General features: G+C 40.2%; 1 protein-coding gene across 8 annotated transcripts in view; it reads left to right on the top strand.

The window, feature by feature from the left end:
* The window catches only part of arvcfb (ARVCF delta catenin family member b), a 243,058-nt gene that overhangs the window by 85,144 nt on the left and 137,297 nt on the right, over positions 1 to 20,617 (top strand). For 7 of the 8 annotated variants that reach the window (XM_028033129.1, XM_028033135.1, XM_028033134.1 and 4 more), the window contains exons 3-5: positions 11,600 to 11,691; positions 16,407 to 16,454; positions 17,894 to 18,103. In XM_028033129.1, the coding sequence (XP_027888930.1) occupies positions 17,912 to 18,103 (192 nt within the window). In that variant the 5' untranslated portion in view covers positions 11,600 to 11,691; positions 16,407 to 16,454; positions 17,894 to 17,911. The remainder of the gene's footprint in view (positions 1 to 11,599; positions 11,692 to 16,406; positions 16,455 to 17,893; positions 18,104 to 20,617) is intronic. The other variant, XM_028033137.1, reaches the window with a different exon arrangement.

Here is a 20,617-nt window from a genome sequence, read left to right on the forward strand (position 1 = left end):
GCGTTTCCTTGTGATTTTGTTTTGTTGTTCATAGTTTCTTCTTGTATTTAGTTTAGATTCTCACTTTAGTACATTTTTAGCTTTTACTTTCCAAAGATCCATTTTGTGTCCTGTTCGGACCCCTCTGTGTCTCTTTCCGTCAGCTCCTCGGTTTGGTTCTTAACCTGGCTTCTCTGATTTCTCCTGATTGATCTTATCTGATCCTAATGTCATCTCCCCAGCTTTAAACGCAAGCCAGTGTCATTTCCTTCAATATTTCTTCTTCTCCTGCAATATGAGATTGCTGTCTTCTGCTCTGCATTTGGGGTAATATCAACATTTCATACTAGATCCCTGCTTCACACTTCTCCACAATCCTCTCTTTGACCCGTCGTTCGTGTTTCTCGGTCTGTCGTAAGATTGTACAAACTTTTATGCCAAAACTGCAGAGTCAAAAGCACTCGCCAGCCGAGAAAATTAATAATAATAATAATAATAATATTTAAAATCTGTTTTTTTTTTCTTTCTGTACGAAATGGATGATGTTCATTGTAGAGCTAAAATATTACGAGAATTTCTGCACGTTTGCTGTTTAAAAAGACATCTAGTTTTCAAATTCTTTTTTGCTCAATTGAATAGATTTTTAGTTATAAGAACAGGATTTGGGTCACTTTATTTCAGGATGCTTGCTGCATTTCTCTGAGTTTAACAAATTAAATAAAAGCTGATTTGGGTGAGGCAAAGTCGGCTTCTCAGTAAAAGTCTCTGGATAATCGTGGCTCTACTTTTTTATAAAACCTTGGTAATAAAAACATAAACACTTTCTGGCCTTTTTCATATATTAAAAAAAAATTATGTCCAGAATAATTTTCCCCTGAAAAAATAACAAGTCTCCATTTGCATCAACCACCTGTGCTGGATGAGACAAATTTGTATCATTCTTGAGTTTCTGTTGAAGGGCTGCACACAGTCAGTCCAAGGGCCACAAATGGCCCCCGGGCCACACTTTGGACACCGCTGCTCTATTTATTTAGTATTATTTTTTTATTTGGTGGCAACAGAGTAACAGAGCAAATAGAAATCCATGATGCGCTATTCAGATTTGTATTTCCAGAATAATTAAATGTGAAAACTAAGAATTATTTCCTATCTGCTTCACGTTTATGTACTTCTTGTGACACATAAATCGCATTCGGTCTCTTGGCAGGCGGCTTTTGATGCTGTAAGTTTCTGTTGGTTCATCACTGTAAATGTGGATGCCAGAATTTTGAACACTTTTCTTCTAATAATGAAATCTCTCTCTGTGAGGAGAGCTGTTGCTTCTAGTGACCTTCACATCCAGCCGGCACACACCCTCACACCGACATATCTTGTTCTCTTTCAATTTGGCATGAATGGCTGTGCCATGGTGTTGTTTTTCACCACTTAACTGCAATTAGACTTTGGGTTTGTCGACGGTTAATCATCTGTTACTCCCCCACCCCCTCCCGGAGTTTTTATCCGCTTGCTAGCGCTAACAAAATGTCCTTCTTAATTACGCCGTAATCGGCATAAACAAAGTGTCTATTTTTGTGTAATGAGCTGTGGCTCGTTGCAAACAAAATACAATAAAGCCAGGCGGCTTGAGAGGCATCGCAGTCACCTTTAGTTTATGGTTACTAACCAGAATGTTGTGCATCACTTTAGCAAATCTGTATAAATTTGAAATACTTTCCACTTCAACAGCTTATTATAAATCGAAGCTTTATTTTGTCATTTTGTTTTAGTCTCCGCAGAAGTGTTTGCATGCCAAAGACTGCACCCCGTTGTTATAGATTACTTTGGTTGTGAATTGTGAATAAATAGACGTAGATTACTCTGTTGTTGTTTTTTCTAACAACTTGATGTTAACCTTATCACTGCAATGTAATCAATTATCACCCAACTGTTTTCATTCATGGTTCTAAAAGGGGAGCTTCTCTGTTTTGTCACTTGGTTATCATTCAAGGTCTTTGTAACTTTAAATAGAAAAATGTTTTGTTTTTGATTTAGCTGCTGCTGATTTTCAGAAACCTTGATATTTATTTCATCAAGGTTGAGCAGCTTAATTCTTAAGTTAAATGAGAAGAATTACTCATTTGGAAATATGTCTTTTAGACGGCAAACACAGAACTAAACAACAGACGTCTTGGAGTTTGACGTGTTATTAGCGACATAGCATGTTGCTAATTACCATATTTTTGTTTGTTTGTTTGTTTTTTAAAATATCCTGCAGAAAGAAGGAAAATAAACCTAGATCTAGATCAAATATGGACCAATCCAGGCCAGAGTTGAATAAGTCAAAAATGCATCCATCCTTCCTGTCTTCCTTTGTTTCTTTTCTTTCCCTGAGATTGGATCAGAGGGGTAACAGGTCCAGGAGGGAAATCCAGACATTCTCCCGGAGAATGCAGGAAAGAAGTGATACATCTGGTGCTTCCAGAAGGTTCTGGGTCTTTCCCCAGAGTCTTTCTTCAGCAGGATTTACCTTGGAAATATTCAACAAAAAATAAAAAAAATATCTGTCACCCCTGACAACGTGTCTCCTAGGCTACATACAGCCACCACCTTTTGTACCCAGATCTTTTTCTTTCAGTCATCAGGTTGGAACTTAGGCAGAATGTTAAATCAAAACTTGAATTTTTCCATAATTTCTTTCTTCACAACAACAGACTAATGGAGCTCCCTGATTGCCCAATCTGTCTCTTCATCTCCCATCGCTCATGGTCAAGAAGCAAAGATGCGTTGGTGCTCTTCTGACCCCTGACCTTTCATGTCATGTACCTGTGGTGTCATGATCTTCACCATCACTGGAGGCTGGTGCCTACAGATCAACAGGCAAAATGAATTAAAACTAACCAGATTTGAAAAGTACTTATGTCAAATAAAGCTTTTAGTGATTAACTGGTACATTTTCATACTCGATATATGGTTAACGTTGTCTAAATAATTTTCTACATTGACTTAAGGACCAATTTGTATGTCTAATAGTTACTGAAAATAGCTAGCATAGGCTAACTGTTTAGCCAGTTTATTGGAGCTCAAACTAACACATTCTCTAAAGTGAAGGTCATGAACACAACTCGGTAACATCATTATACAGCATTATTTCAACATTCTACCATTTCTTATTTCATGGAAGACAATCAGCAAAGTCTGAGCAAATCCTTATATAGGTCTAAATGAATGTAGTCTCTCCTCTAGTCTAACTAAACAGGTTCTTACCCAGTGTTGGTTGAAACAGTCCAATTTATGTCCTTAAGCAGTATGTTTTTGTAGGAAGTTAGTCTGTCTTAACTATGTTGAACAAAATTACACAGACCAGGCCCGGCGGGGTGGGGAGGGGCATTGGGGGGCATTGCCCGCCCACAGAATCAGCCGTGACCCCCTGGACTGGAAGCTGTTTGTTGTTTTTGCCTCAGAGTGGCCAAATCTCTGCTGTTCCTATATCGATTTGATACAGTCGGGGCTTCCGCACTTCCAATATCAGCACCTTATGTCACTTTTTTTCAGCCATTAAAACTGTTCAGAAGTTGGTAACACGTCGTGACCTGTTTTTGCCGAGCCGCCTTTAAACGCAACATGAGCGCTACGACGCTCGCGCTGGGTTTACACCTGTGCGGCAGCAAAGGAGACCTGCTGCTACTGTGCAGAGCTGCTCAGGTGTGTTAGAATCATGGCAGCAAAACGTGAAGAACTTTGGACAAACTAACCGACTGAGTTGAGTAAAGCTGCTGGGTTCAGGTAATGTTAGCTGATAACAATACAGTACCTTAAGCTTGTTAACTAGTAGCCTGTAGACTACTGATGTTGTTTATGTTCAAAAGTGAGTAGTACTTGTTACATTGAGTAACTTTTTTGGAAAAAAGGTACTTATATGAGTAGTTTTACTGCACTGTACCTTTTTCTTTTACTTGAGTAATATTATTATAGCTACATGTTCATTTTGCCTCCCCAAAATAAGCCGATGCCTCCTGTTAAACTTGTCTGGAGCCGGGGCTGACACAGAAGGATAACCAGGAAGTAAGATGCTCACCATCAACTGGAGACTGGAAGCCTTCTAACTAATTAATTTGCATTTCATCTCTGAATTGTAACAGATAAAACAGCAAACTGCATAATGCATACCGTTGCTTCTGCACATAACCTCTACATGTCTCCCTTTTTTCGTGAGTTTATTTTTATTTATCTTATTTGTTTTGTAAGTGTTAATAAGCAGGCTAAGGTCAGTCATGTTTTATGAGATTTTAATTGATGTATTTCCATCTGACTTGGCAAACACATTTCTATGAACTGTGATGAGATTAATCTGAGCGAAAACAAAACAATTCTCTCCTGTGTTCTCCTGCTATCCTCTGGAGTACCAAGGTCAGATATTATAGACGGATAAAACCCAAAAGCTGGATGATCCCCCACCATCTCCCTCCCGCTTCTGACTTTGTTACAGCAGACACAGCGTCAGACGATGCAGCTGGTGGATCTGATTTTCCCCGTAATGAATCGGTAACAAATTTACCTTTGAAAGTCGCTCCCCGAAGTGCATGAGAGAGCCTAATAGCGCGCACGGTCCAAAATACAAACAAGCCAATCAATTTCCCCTCCTTTCCTCCCTCTACCCTTCAAACTTCTCCGGGACCTCACTCCGTCTTGGCAGGGAGTCTTTCTCTCTGTTCCAGGGCTTTTTTTCAATCACTTGCTTTTCATTAACATCTCCAGAGGCACAGAGTTCTGATGAGGTAGAACAATTTCTTCATCCTCTCCAAACGAATAGGGTTGCTACCCGTTCCGTCTCGACTCTCCCTGTGACGTATGAGCATTCCTAAAACTCGTGTACCCGCTTCGATGATGGGCCTGTTTTACGAAGACTAACAAAAAAATGAATCGTTTTGTTGGAATTCTCAATTAGCCTGGATTTTTAACGAAATCCAATCAATCAATCGCGCTTTCTGGTGAACAATTGCATAGAAACACAGAGACGTCAGGGGATTCTGTCAGTACTCCGTGTCCCACACCCGCTGCAGAAAAGTACAGGTTCCGTTTTATATATGGAGAACATGATTCACTGAGAAAATGAGTCAGTTATTCCATCCAATGTTTTCAACTATTAGGTGTGTACTTGAATAAAATGTGTTGGTTTAGTGAAGTGCTATCACCGTGTGACTCTTGTCCGGTGAGGTAAATGCAAGCTTTTATAAAATTTTAAACATCTAAAAAAATGTAGAAGGAACAAAAATACCTCCATAGGGTTACTGATTGTAACCTGATTGTAACATCACATAGAAACCGAGCTGAATAACACGTCTTCAAATATACCACATTCTTCTTGTGAAATTTTAGACTATTAATGCAGTCTACTAATATATACATTGTTTGAGATTTTTGGTTTTTTAAACTACTAACTGATTAGCTTGTTAGCCGCTTCAATTATTTACTTACTTTTCATTAAGCTCACAGTCACCTATGTGTGTTTTCATTAGCAAAGATTTCTACGTGGGTGAGGAGGAAATCAGAAGAGATTGAAGACCTAACAAACACCCACCCCACAGAGGTATTTAAAAGTTCTCTGTGGAAATACAAATTTGCGTTTAATTCGGCACAGTGGATAATGACTTTCTGTGACAAGTTTTGTTGTTCGAAAAACAAAAATTCTAGCAGTATTTACAGTACGCAGGTCTAATACTAGTGAATGTTTAAATGCAGTAGAAATGGGAAAGACAAAAAAAGAAGCACACACAATTTGTCCATTTCTCATGAAATTGCAAGTATTTCAAGGGCATCTATTTTTCTCACCACTCAAGCTGTTACTTCTGCTATTAGTTTTCTCATAAAAACATGTCATTTAGCATTAAGAAATTATTTTATGCAATCAATGCTCCAGGTTCTTTGAAGGAAAACCGTAATTGCTGCTGCAGCCGGCTGTTGTGGGTTAAACCATGCAAATCATCAGCTCTCAGCAGATGATTGGAGCTGAGAGGACGTATCACATGTAAAAAATAAATAGAAAGCATGATAAAATAATTTCTCACATGACATGTAGAGACTGCTGACTATCTGCTTGAGGTATCTGTGGTTGGAGAGATGTGTTGCTACTTCCCTGTAAACAAAGATTCAAAATTCAGGACCCTTTGATCACAGCAATAGGAAATTTCCCTTTGTGTTTCCAGATGCCATATCATCATCCATTTATAAAAATGTTTCTCTGTTTTAAAGGGAGGTCGCTAGATGAGTGGATTTTAAGGTTATCTGCTTTGAAAGATGATTGGGAATGCAGTTTGTAATTTATTTTGATCTCAAACTCTCATGCGTTTTCTGCCCCTAAAATATGCTAACGATTAGCTTTTGACAACAAGCTGTCTTGCTTATTCTAACCATCAGAAGCCCGAATGACTGATGGCATTTTTTTCTCTCTCTCTCTCTGTGAATACAAAGAGGCTCTGACGGCCAAGACGAGGCCTTGATCAGTGCAGCGTTCCCCAGACGCTCAGTTCGTCAGCTCGCTAGCGTAGCCTCGCTTGGCATTCATTATTAATCACAGAATTTCACTGGGACCCTCCTCTAACAGTGTGGGTTGAAGTGGGATAAATTATGCAATTGTCTGCGTAGCACACAGCAGGTGGTGTATCAGGTGCTGCTACGGAGCACAAATACTGCATGAGGGTTCTGCTTCGTACTGTCACACTAGAGAGACGGGTTTAGCAGCTGCGGTGGCGAGTGCCGACGTTTTCCAGAGGCCGGCGTAAATAATTCTGATTGTAGAGGAGTATTTGAAATACTTTTGTCCATTTGAGGCATTTAAGTTATATTTCTGTGTCCTCATTTGCCATTACAGTACTTTGTTGAACGCAGAACCCTGAAACGGAGCCTTGTTACCGACATTTCCTCCTCAATTACAGGTCTTCGTTCCATCTCGACCTCCGGTATTTAAGCAAAGCGTTGGAAGCGTGTAACAACTGGCCTTTTCCCAATTCCTCTTTAGCCGCATGAAACCCCTCCCTGCCGCCCAAGTAATCACCATTTACCGTTATTAACCTCGGGTCAGCACCACGGGATCAGGCGGGAGGTTAAGCAGCGCTATGCGAGGGCAGCAGACGCATCATTTATTCATTTATCATCACTGACCATCAATCTTCTCATTCCCAGGCCGGCTTTTTGTTGTGCTTGCTGCTGACCTGACGATTACAAAACCATAGCGTCACTTTAAATAGAAATTAAGCAGGAACTAATCAGAGTAATATTGTGGGCTGCGACGGCGGGTCAATATAATCTCTGTTCGGGAGTCATGCAAGGCCTCGGCAGGAATGCACAGACGGAGAGAGAGATAACGCAAACAGCCGGGCTTAGCTTCGTCTTTGATGTTTGCAGCAGAAACCCGAGCTGTTCACAGCCTATCTGGGCTTCAAGTGAACAGACCAAAAAATAAAAAATAAATATGGAGAAAAGAAGATATCCAAATCACAGATACAGTCAAGCAATGGATAATGCAGCCTATTTTCTCTCTTTTTTTCTTTCATCACCAATAGGCTTCTGGTCAAGGATAGCAAAATACTCTTCAGGTTCATTATTCAGAAATTTATATTTTACAACGGCAGTATGTTCTTGTGAAACTTCTGTGAAGTAGTTCGTCTTTTAGATTTTGAGCCAAAGCGTCTGCAGTTAAAAATAAGATTTTTCTTCTTTCGTCAAATGTCTTGCGGTGACGAACATGGAGCGTGGGGAATAATAAACACTTTGTATCGCATACCTGCTGTACCTCTAAGCCACCAGGTGCCTATCTATTAATTACTGTACTCACGTTCACTAGCCGGTTTATTAGACTGATCATACAAATAGCAAACCAGCCAGCCAATCACATGGCTGCCACTAGATGCGCCGAAGACAACTTTCTGAAATTCCAGCATCAACACGTGGATTATACTCTGACTCTGTGGTTGCTCGTATCAGTCTGAGTGGTTCAGAAACTGCAGATGTACTTGGATTTTCACATGCCATCACTGCAGTCTATAAGAAATGCCTTCAAAAAGACAACATATCCAGTGAGAAACGGTAGGAAAAAGGCATACTGGACCAAAATTATAAAAAGTTGGCATTAATTCTAATAGCTACTCATTACAAGAAAGGTTAGCTTGAAACTTCTAACTCAAACCGGCTGCTAGAGTGTAGATTTATGACCAGAACTATTTGCTTGATGGTCAGATCAGGCTCAGGCTTCCGTGCAATACATGCAGCACGGAGAAAACCAATTGAAAATACACAATAGTAAGTTGTGGTAACCTACTTACTACAGTATAGTTTAACCTGTTGAAGAAATATAGTAAGTAAGGTGTACCAATTGCAGCGCAGTGCATGCGGTTCCGCCTTGCTTCGCTCAAGCAACGGCGATGAGGGGATCCTACCCATCACACATCCCAGATGATTTATACTTGACTCACTCTACGGTTACAAGCGACAAAGTAGAGCTAGAAGACGTTAAACAAAACCATGGGATAAGTTACACTGCTTAATTAAATGGTGGTCTAAAAACAAAAGCAGTAAAATTGACCCATTTGGACCCATCTGCATCATTTGAACCCCACAGCCCACCTGAGTGTCATTGCTGACCATGACCATGGCGTACCCATCTTCTGTTGGCTACTTTCATCAGGACAGTGCTTCACAAACTCAAGCAATCAGCAAATGAGGAGTCTTTTTTATCACCTCTGTTGCAAGAATCAAGACGCTTCTGAAGGCTGAAGGGAATCCAAAGTGGGTGTATTACTGCTGAGAAACTAACAAACTACGCGATGCGCTTCTCCTCACATCAATAAACGCTGTAAGATGAACTGCCGATGAACTCGATCGTCATCTCGGCTTGAAGCATTTCTTGAGCTGTGAAGCAAATTTTAAGCAGCTGTTATGTCCCATTAAAATGAAAGCATGAGCAAACGGCGAGCTGCAAGGGAGAGTGGGAACAGGAGAGTCTGAAGCCATCATCAGTCACATCTTCATGGGGGCGGTCAGTCCAGCGGTTCAGCTGGCAGGCCTCGTGTTTCCGCAGCCATCAAAGGGAGTAGAGCCTGTGGACAGGTCTGATTGGATGATGGAGTCATTCATCCCCTGGCATGATTCATCAAACATAATTTGCCCCGCAACGCAGAGTAAGGGCCTTTATCTTTTCCCTGTGTTTGTGATGTTTGCATTTCTCAAGTGTTTCAGTGTGAATGTGAAGGTCAGGCAGACAAATTGGTTTGCTTTGTGTATCGAGTAAGTGTTGCCTCCTTACTAACAATCAGACAAGTGCCTGGGAACCTTCCGACTCTTTGATTCAGTGAGGAACTAATTGCTATTGTCTTGTCTTTTCGGGATGTTGATATCTGGACACTATTTGTTTAAAGTACAAGTGATTAAAAACCATTTCTGACATCAGTGTCGTGGTGATGATTCCCGTGTTGCAGACTCGTGAAAAAGGTGGCAAATAAGTTTATTTTCTCAAAAATTGGGATGAAGTTTTTCATTAGCTGACACCAGTCACCTACTGCAAGGGTTCCCAAACTTTTACATACCAAGGAGAAGAAATAAGAAGAAGCATAAACCTTTTATTTACTCTTCATTATTTACTCCATATTTGTGTAGCATAAATACTGCCTCATACCTTTGATTTAAGTTGTAGAGTTTTTCCAGCAGTGTCCTCCAAAGCTGGATGGTTCCTTTGGTATTTTTCTTGTCAGAAACTTGTCTATTTGACTCTTGCTATGCTATACTAGCTTGAGAATCAAAGCAGCTTGATGAATTTGACTGGAAGCCAATCTTCTCCAGCTCTGAGGGCCCCCGCTACCCCACTTTGGAAAGCACCCCCCCACACACATTTATCGTCACACATTTTACACAAAGATGTGTAAAAAAGCCTGATCAGTACATTCAGATTTGCTTTTTTTTTTCCTGTATTTAACAGGAAAAAAAACTTTCATTTTCCGACTCATCACTGAATGTTGCAGTGGCTGCAGGCCATGCGCCGAGTCAAAAAGACATCCATTAGTTGAAATGACACAAAAATGATAAAATTTTAGTCGAGGTGCAAGTGAAGTGGAGTTGAAAGGATGACTCATATTATTTAATGTAGGGCTTGTTGGTGAGGTTATAAGCAGCAGGTGTAGCTCAGTAGGTAGTCGGAGTAAAAGCTAATCGGAGCCAAAGTGGGTTTCTGCTCTATTGGAATGAGTCCAGTCTCTGAGTTTCATAGTACTTCATGCAAACTCTACTTTTATAAACCTCTGCATCAGTCGCTGCATTTCCACTACAAAAGTGCACAAAACTTTGTAAAAAAATAAATAAATAAAAGAAACACAATTTTGCATTTGTGGGGTTTCCATTAAATAAGAAACGCAATTAAAATCGAACGTGAATAAGTTAATTCACGCGATATTTAATAAACATGCTGCTCCATCGTCATCCTACCACTTCCTGTCGTCTTCTTTGTGTTTTCAAGTAGCAACATGCAGTTGTTGATCACATGACTCATGACTTGCGAAAAACGTGGTTTACATTGCAGATTTGCAAAATGAACCAATTTCGATAGAGCCAAAAAACTTCCTCATCCCAACTCAAAAACTTTTTACCAAAAAAAATTAATTTTTGTAATTCCAATTTGTCCAACTATACGGCAAATGGACACACAGCTACTGTCAGCATTTAATTAAGCATGTAACGCATAACGGAACATGGCCTTCAAGACCTTCAACAGTTCATTTTCCATGCCATTCAATGGGATGTTGCCAACATTCACTTTCGCATATTTAAACAATTTTTGGTTCCCAACATTTCAATGACGAATCTAAAGTTCAAACATCCACCTAGTTCTTTCCATCTAAGTGATAAATGTTTGTAGTTACAGTTTTCTCACATTTTCCCAGAACAACCATCCTTCTGGTTTCTCCTCTCCTGCCAGTTGTTTAATTTGGGGTCTACTTTGTTTGTTGATCACTGTCATTTGAATGATGGTAACAAACTACCAGTGCAGTTGGGTAGCTAGCCTGGTAAGAGCTTAATCTATGCTTTCTACAGAAGGACCTGGACACTTGGCTATTGTCTGAAGTCTGAAATTTTCCCATCACTAATGTTTGCCATGACTTGAAGGAAGCTATGCTATCGAGCTAACCGGAGGTTGTGCCCGCAGTAAAAAAAAAAACTTAAAAGCAATAAAATGTCTTAAACATTCCTTTTGGTCTGATTTTAATTGCTCAATATTTTAAAACGTGGCCAACACGAACTAAAAGCCTTCTTTCACTTCCTCCTAGAGCATTGCCAATCTACAATTCTGAAACGGCACAGTGGAACTGCGTAGGAACCCAATAGCCAGGCTAGCTAGCAATGTGTTGTCTACAAAAACTAGTAAATACACACACAGATAACAGATACATTAGTATAGTGGGTCTTAAAACCAAGAGCTGCTGTATTCATTCAAGTATTGCCAGACAATCTTGACAGCGTCTCATGGAGAGCGTGAACTAGCAGTGAATCTTGCGACTATTTGTCTCTACGTTACACAAGAGCTTTATGTTAAGTATACGCTGTCAGTGGGCTGGCGGAAAAGTTTGACCATGTTTTCTTTGTTGTTTTTAATCTGCAGATCTCCCGCGGCAGACCGAACAAACGTCTCAACTCCAGCAGGGCTCCAGCTGTCCTCAGCCTGCCTGTGGTCTGAGGGGACTGCCATCAAAGGTACAGCCCGCTTTTCTCTCTCTGCACCTCATGCCTTCTTCAATCACATTGTTCAGTTCATCACTGAGGTAATTACATTTCCTTTTTTCTTCTTCTTTTTCTTCTCCACTATTTTTAAATTTCTTTGTCTTGCCAGCTCAAGACTTCTCTGTCTTTATCTCTTCGTGGGAGAGCTATTCCTTATTGCTGAAGCACCTCGTAGGATTTGTCTTTCCCCCTCCACCCCCCAATATATTAAAAGTTTAATTTCCTCTAGGGACTGCACTCTAATTTTAATAATTCACACTTCTGAATCAGGTGAGGGAAACAGATTTCTTTCCCTCTTCTTTTCACAGATTACAGTGTGTTTTAGAGCACAGTGGCAGAGGACATTTGTTCTGGTCCATCATATCTAAAGACAGACTCGGCTGCGTAATTGAACGTTTGAAGTCTGTCACCTGTAGTTAGCTGCAACTTGAGAAACTTAATTGCAATTCAGATTTATTCTGTGCTGCAGAGACACTTGTTCCCTTTTTCGTTTTTCTTTGCACGACTCTGCCTTAGAAGTTAGAAGAAGTTAGACAGATGGCATGAGCAGCAGCTAAAATACTGACTGATGTGGTTTCATTGCCTTTACTGTGCACACAATGACTTCCTTGTGGCTTCACTTATTTGTCTCCACTTAGAAACTGCCATTTTCTCTAAATTACGCATACACTTCCCTGAGTCCTGACCCACTTATCCCTCCTGCTGTAATGCGTTTGAATTCATTAGCAGTATTAACATTTGAAACAGAAAGAAAAAAACATCTGAAACAGATAGCTTCCTATTGACCTATATGTATTTAATAACGGCTGTCTCCCTTTTAAGAAAAACAAAGACATTAATTTGCATTTATAAGTGTCTTTTGATGCATGTGCATGCGTTTGCACGTATTCCCCATGTTGAAATCCCAAACTCAATGAGACGGTTCAAAGAAAAAGGATTAAATAAAATATGGATGTTAAGCAGCACCTAAATTTCTATTTTTTCCAGTTACGAACATCACGAGCTATAGAACCTGTTGGATTCAGTATGAAGCAGGGATTATCTATTCCTGAGAGTTGTTGAGACTAGTCACATCAGGTAGTTATCCTAAGCAGAACTGGGTCGACTTACAGGACGGACGGTAGCTCCGTTTCCATTACAAATGGGTGCAAAACTTTGTCAATTTTCCGATAATGTCGGAAAATTAACACAATTTTGCAAGTGCAGGGTTTCTATTCAATAAGAAACGCAATTAAAATCACACAGCAATAAGATTGTTCATGCCAATGTCATTAGAAATCATGCCGTGTCATCATCCTTTACTTCCTGTCGTCTTCTTCTTCGTGGTTTCTGCCAGTGGCAACATCCGATCATGTGACTGATGTGATGAGGAAAAAGTGTTTCCATTGCAGTTTTGCAAAATAAGTAAGTTTTAATGCAGCTACAAAAAAATAAAAGAGTATATAAATGTCCAAATTTGGGTCGTCCATTTGTGATTTATTAGCTGTACTCTCCCTCCCCGGTTTTCCAGGGATGATCTTGGGTGACGTATTTAGGCTTTCTGTTCTCTTATGTTCACCAACAAACGACTGAGACCTTCAAAGAACAGCTGGATTTATAGCGACATAGAAAATTGGGTTTGATTGACAAGGTGATTTCTGAAGGCGGCTGGTTGCAGGGAAACATTAGAAATGCAAGCATCGCTTTTCAAACCCTTGTAAAACTGTAAGAAATTTAGAAAGTCGTTTTCTTGCTTTCACATCACTGTAATGCACTAGTTTGTTGGTTTGTCACATATGGTTGTGATGTAAGCAAGGTTATTATTACAGTGAACTAAAACTAACAAAACAATGAAACCTGAAACTGAGAATGTTTTCATTGCTGATATAAATAAAAACAGATCTTTAAAGGGGGAAAGCTATTACTAACTGGAACTATGTTGTGTGTTTATACTGGAATCAGAGAAAAATCCAAAATGTTTAAAATTTCAAGAGCTGTGAATACTGTGCAGATGTTTAACATAAGCAAACAGTCCGTTCATTTCAACCTGCCCACACAAATAAAATCCACATTATTTTCGTCAAAACATAACCTTTACCTGCACTTTCTCATAAAACTACATTTTCCACAAAGAGGTTCATTCATAAACTCATCTCTTTTGGAGATTTCTCATAGAACATAGATGGACACAGCGACAGGGATTTATATCTAGATTTTTCACCAAACCTTTTTCCAGTTTCTTGTGGTTGCCTTTTTATTTATTTCCTTGTTTATTTTTTTTTTACTGCGAGGCTATTTTTAGAGCTGAGTATTTATGCTGAGATGTGTTTACTGCTCAGCGAAAAAAAAAGAAAAAAGTCTTGCAACAGAAGTGAAGCTCCACACATGAATTATGAGTCCCCCCCCCTCCTCTTTTTAATTAGAGATGCTTATGCCATGAGGTGCTGAAATCCAACCCATGTCTTACTGTGGAAGTAATAAATAATTTTTCACTTTCCTACTTTGCTCTTAATTATCCCCTCTTTTTCTGAAGGAACTTCTTATTCTTTAGGATAGTTTTGGTTTGGGAGGTTAGCTCTGATTTAAAAAAAAATTAAATTTTTATTTCTTCTCCATCACTTGAAGTTGATATTAACTGGAGCATGTGTAACCGAGAAGGGGGCTAAATGTGCAGACAGCCTTGGCTTTGTTTTCGTCCCCTTTGACCAAGGCTCTTGGCAAACATCTGTTGAGTTGAGGCTTTAAAAATAAAAATAAAATAAAAAAAGCTGCGTAGGCAGAGGGGAAATCTTCAGATACCCCTCCTCTTGCATTCCAGGCTATTTTAAGCAGGGCCAGGAGGTGGTGTTTAACGATAAGCTGTGGGGCGTAGCTGACATGCTTGCCATATTATTCCCCCCAATGACTCAGGAAGCAATGGCTCTGTCGCCCCTGGAACCCGGAGGGGTGTGAATCATTAGAGCCCATGTTCGAGTACGTCCAATCAGCCTCGCTTCTGGAAACTCCACTGATGTCACTTATCTCAAGTATCGGATGACTTACAATGCAGACAAGCAGCCTATTCTTATACGCTCCCCTTAGAAAGCCGAGATACCAGCTGGCTGCTGCAAATACACACCGACCTGGAATGTTTCGTGAGATCGACCAGAAAAAAAAAAGGGGTGGGGGGGAAGCAACCATCTTTTACATTCAGATGGATGTTTGAGTTTAACTTTCGGAGCACAGTCTTCTCGGCACACACCACTCCGCATGGAAGAGGCAGAATGGATAAATAAATGATAAGCATGCAACAAACATCAAAGAGGGATTGTGCGCTTCAAAGGGAATAAGGGCTTTGTGCTCAGCAGGTCTCATAGTAAAGAATGACTACTTTTCATGTGCACACAGTCTTAGGCGGACACGTCGTGGACCCCGTTTCCAGTCCGGCCTGTTTAAAATTCAAACCGTTCCGCCCGTATTGACACTCTCCAGCTGAGTTGAGCCATCCGTCCACTATCTTTGTCTCGGTGACATGGTCAGTATGCTATGATACGACGTGCCTGGACACATAACGTCGTCTTTATAGATTGAGATTTTTACGCCGGACCTGTTGAGTGCTTCTTGTAAAATTGTTCTAAAATTGTTCTTTCTTTCAACCTCTAGAACCCCAGAAGGGGTTCTAGAGGTTGTGTTCTGTTTAATTCTAAAAATCCCATCTGTTATAATATTTATAGAATAAAGGCCGAGGTGAAAGTGGAGCTGGGTGATAAGTGAGGTTTTGTTTTGTCATTTTAAGTTTGTTGATCTTCCAAGTATCTGGGATACAGTGGCCTTTATTCAAGAATTTGGTATCAACAAAAGTATTGAGAACCTTTTGTTGATCACTAGCAGCAGTGAAAACCTTAAAGATACAAAGAGATGGACAAATTTGTTAAGTGTGTGAAAAGTCGCTTAATAAATCTTTTATAGCATTATCATAATCCTTGACAAAAAAAACGTATCTAACTTTTAATTTTCGTAAATGTTTATAAAATCACTTGTGGCACAATTATTGATATACTGTCTATACTTTGTTGTTAAAAAAAACAATTTTTTAATAAAAATGGGTCAGGCAATTATTGGCACTTTGTCATACGCCTAGTGTCATACGTGTGTATCTTGGCATCAATAAGCAGATGGAAACTAGCTTTGGACTATAATCTGGTATAATAACAAATATTTTGTATTTGTTCATCAATATGCCCTGCTGATGAAGTAAATAATATTTCTTAAAATAGCACTCCGGAGGCTTTTGTAAGAATCGAGGACTAAAACAAATTAGTCCTCGATGTAATGCCGTATTCATCCCCTGGAGAAACTCTGACACATTTTAAAAAGTTAAGCATTAATTTTAAAACCCTTCAGTAACATTTATTATAAACAAAGGATTGTTGAGGGCATCACTGATGGTGCTAAATATTGGATTTTTGTCAACTTTTTCTAAGTGACTTTATGTATTATAAAATGTAAACTTATTTACACACACCAAATTTGTTTAATCTTTATAACTTACTTTTTTTTTTTTACTTCTCTCTGCTCAGATAATTGGACACTTGTTACGTCGTTAACTTACGACTATGAAATAGAAAGTTGGAGACATGCTGTCTGATTATTTTCATTTCAGATATTATTTTAAATGTCTTACCTTTTCTCTCTTTTTTATTCTGTTCTTCTCCCTCCCTTCCTACCAGCTCTACATTCTTGGTTTTGGTTCATCACTGTACTCCATTAAAACTGAGGTGACAGACTGTTTTCTAACACCTGCTTATCTCTTTGGTCCGTACTGTTGTGGATTTGTATTTCCAGCCTGCTTTGTTGCCTTGCTGTCAGCCTCCTGATATCATGCCTCCATCTGTAATGGATATCAGTTTGCGTGTGTGTGTGATTGTAAACGATGGCTGCGGGAAACTTGCATATGTTGAGCGTGTGGCCTGTAACTGTGCTTGCGTGTCGGACAGCGTGATGGCTGTGTGCATGACTGTAACCAGTGAGAGCGCCGTTCTGCCACGCTGGCTGTTATTGATCATTTGGAGCTGTGACATCATTCCTTTCACCCCTCTTTGCAGCCCAACAACAAGAATTCTTGCTTTTCCTGAGTATGTAATGTGCCGTTTCATTTCATTTTGTGTCTGAATGTCATCAGGAGTAAGAGTGTCTTAATGACGTGATGGGCTAAAGTTTCTGATGCACAATATCAGCACCCAGCCGAGCATCCTCATTAATGACTTTGCCTTGCTGATCTGGAGTAGAGGCTTCCATGCAGTTCTCCATGGAGAAAAGGGTTTAATCATGCGCCCTCAAGTCTTTGGCATTAAAGTAGCCAAATAAATTTGGGGATAAAGGGCGCCATGACCTATGACCCCAAATCTTTAGGGTGTTTTCACATCTGATAGAGTAGGTTCGATTGGGGACCAAAATTGCAACATTTATCACATTTCAGCCAGTGCGGTTCGCTTTCACATTACACACCAAATAATCCAAATCCTTTAAAGAACTTGTTCAGCCCTTCACCTGTGGTGGCGCTGCACCAAGAACTACTGAAAGAAATGTCACATTAACCTCTGAGGAAGACACTGAGCACAACTTCCTCGTTCACAAAATGTAAACTAGAATTGAGTAGTGTCATGTTTTAGCAGTTGCAGGATTTCTCTTTTATTTCTCTTGCTAACGCTAGACACAAGCGTTTGTTTTGGTTTTATTTAACCAGAATGTCCTGTGCTTTTGGAGCGATCTCTTGTTCGCTTGGCATTCACATATGCATTCGAACCGCACCAGAGTTCACTTCAACCAAACAGAAATATAGATTTTTAGGCAAACCAGAGTTCACTTTTTTGATCTGCATTCAGAGTTCAGTTGCGCATTCACACATTCCCAAATGAACCAGACTTTCTAGACAAATTAACTAGAGTTCAATGAAAGTAGACTAAACGAGATCAGTGCACCCTTAGTCTTCCAGTCAACCATATTTTTCCATCATGCTGGAATTTTGTTCAAAACACGCTTTGCTAAATCTTGACTCATCATTGGCTTCTCCTGGTTTGTGATTAACTCTCATATTTGACTTTGTGATGTCCAACCTCATGCCACTCATCCAGCCAGTTGGGTCTGGGTGTTTTGTAATGACCTGGTACTCCTCCCTTCCTCCCTCTTTCTCTTCCCCCTCTGCCTGTAATGGAAGCTTCCATCAACTCTGCACATGGAGGACTATGACGTTCGCTCTGCCGCCAGCATCCTGGCCTCGGTGAAGGAGCAGGAGGAGCGTTTTGAGCAGCTAACCCGAGCCCTAGAGGAGGAGCGCCGCAACGTCACCCTGCAGCTCGAGTGGGCCAATCTGCCACCCAACCCCGCCATCAGTCAGCCACTGGCATGGCAGCAAGTGGTGATGCAGGTAAACGACACCAACAGGTGGCCAACGCCCCCCCCCCCACAACCCCCCAGTGCCTCCCGCGGCTCCGTTTGACTCGTTCAAACCAGCGTTTTGTGCTCATTCGCCGCACCTCCTCCCTTCTTCCATCTGAGCAAGCTCATCTCCTCTCCCTGTTTGCTCATGGTCATCACTTTTTCATGATTGCAGGGATTCTGTAATCTCTGTTTAATTTCCCAGTGATTTGGGACACTTGTTCCCATTGTCTGAACCTGCTGTCCTGGATGTTGTGCAATAATCTCCTCTGTGGTGACTCATCTTTAAAAAGGGAGCTGATGAGATTCAACCTTTCATTTTGTCTCCCTTCACCTCCCCAATTTTCGCCACCTTGCGCCCTCCCGTCTTATCTTCTCTCGCCCACCGGTCTCAGAAGCTGCCTGGCGGTGCTCTGTAGTGGATGTGGCCTTTTTTCTGACAGCTGAAAACATCTTTCAGGCATTATGAGTCGAACCAGGGCTTGTATCCTCCTTCCAGTCTGCCCCGGGGCAGTTGTGTCTACAATGCAGCTTACCACTATCAAGATGTGAATGTGTGAAGGATTAAATGCAATGAAAAGTGCTTTGGAGTCCTTGGGCTTGCTAATGCACTATACAAATTAAGGCCAATTACCATTTAGAGATCTAACTGAACCCTTAACTGAATAGAAATTTCATAAATCAATCCCTCCTAACAATTTATATTATAAGCAAACCTAAACTCAAACATTGCTAGTTTTTTCTTTCTCTTTTGAAGGACTTGCCAACATTATATTGATTTTTTGAAAGAAACCCAGTGGTCGTACAGACGTTCTCCCCATCAGTTCGGCAATGTTTTGCCTTTTTAATGAGAAGAGAAATTCTCGTATATGATTTCTGTGTGGTTGTGTTCCAGTGCCCTTCACAATTATATTAACATTTTTTAATATAGTCCCTTTCTTACTTGAGGAGGTCTGACTACTCTAACAACCTTTAGATGCTTCACTGAATGACTAACAGACATGTTTTAACCGAAAAGTCTCAGGAGGCACAATAGTTATATGTTCAGTGAGCAAAGATAAATAAGACAGATTTAAGGTGGGTTTCTAATACTAGGTAATGATGTCATTAGTTTTCAAATTTATAAATGGTATTGTGACCTCCATAAATAATTTTACTCTATATTTTAAACAAAATATAAAATGTGAACAAGAACTAGTTCATGTTGGAGCAATGAACTTTGTTCAGAATGTTTAGTGGATGAGCTATGAACACAAATTGATTAATTTCAACTTAAGTAAAGTATGTTTAGAACATGTTGGGATCTTACTGGGACATTGTGGTTAGTTAGTGTCAGGGCCTGGAGTCAAGGCCAGTTCTTCTGAGACAGAGGCCAAGACTGGACCTACCAAGAACAAAGTTAAATGTTTATAGTTCAACAAATATTTCATAACACTGTTTTTTGATTGTACACTACAAAATGCAAAACTTAATTCCAAAACGATTAATTACTAAAGCAAAACTGCTTCTTGTTATTAGCCTGATAACTGTCATATTGAGCTAATATTCAAGTTATTAGATGCAGCCACACTAAACGCAATCTCTAAGCTGAATTCATCAGCTTACATTTCATAATGGTTGTATGACACAGAAAATAATACAAACAATGAGAGCAATAAAGATGTCACATGAAGGCATAGAGTCAAAGTCAGTTCTTAGCCCAAGAACAGGAAAAAGTCCTCCACCACCTCAGGTTAGTTTATCATCATTTTCCATGTCAGCCATCTTTGAATGTTGGGATTCCCTGCAACATCACGTAACGCAACTTACGTGATGTTGTGTTACATCACGTATGTTGTACCGCAACATACGTGCGTTACAACATCTCTGAACCCTCACCACCTGTAAATTAGGACGCCGACTTGTGTAATTGGCACCACTGATGAATCTCTAAGCTGTTTAGAGATTCATCAGTGAAGATTTATCACGGAAGTAAAGACTCGTTTTTACTTCCGTGTGAAATGTCTCAATCAGAAAAACTCATTCGAAACCAATTTGGTGTCAAGGCAGGTGGGCGAGGGGGGTGTCCAGGAGGCGATACGTGCCGTGAGAACCCGTTCTACTCGACATTAGCACCAGGGGATGAAAAATGCATCAGGTTTTCCCTTCATCTCTGCCTTCTCCTCGCTCAGCTTTCACCACACACTCTCACACAATCCTGAGGCGGAATGATGGATTAAAGCCGACCGTGGATCGCTAACTGAGGGTTTAGATTCACAACCCCAGTGCCAGACTCAATGAGGTCTGACATTACTTAAAGTTGGGGTCATGGAGGAAAAGACTGGAGTAAGTCTGATTAGTAAAATGAGATGAAAGTAGACAACTAATGAGCATGATAAGGCACTGATCTAGATAGCACTCCTCTACAGGGCACTGAGCTCTGAAAGGACCAGGCCTAAACATTGCTGGGCAGCTAACACTTTTATCTGCCTTTATCATTATTATCAGCTCATTAACACAGGCG

The sequence above is a fragment of the Xiphophorus couchianus genome, chromosome 12, assembly GCF_001444195.1.
Source record: "Xiphophorus couchianus chromosome 12, X_couchianus-1.0, whole genome shotgun sequence".
NCBI lineage: Eukaryota > Metazoa > Chordata > Actinopteri > Cyprinodontiformes > Poeciliidae > Xiphophorus > Xiphophorus couchianus.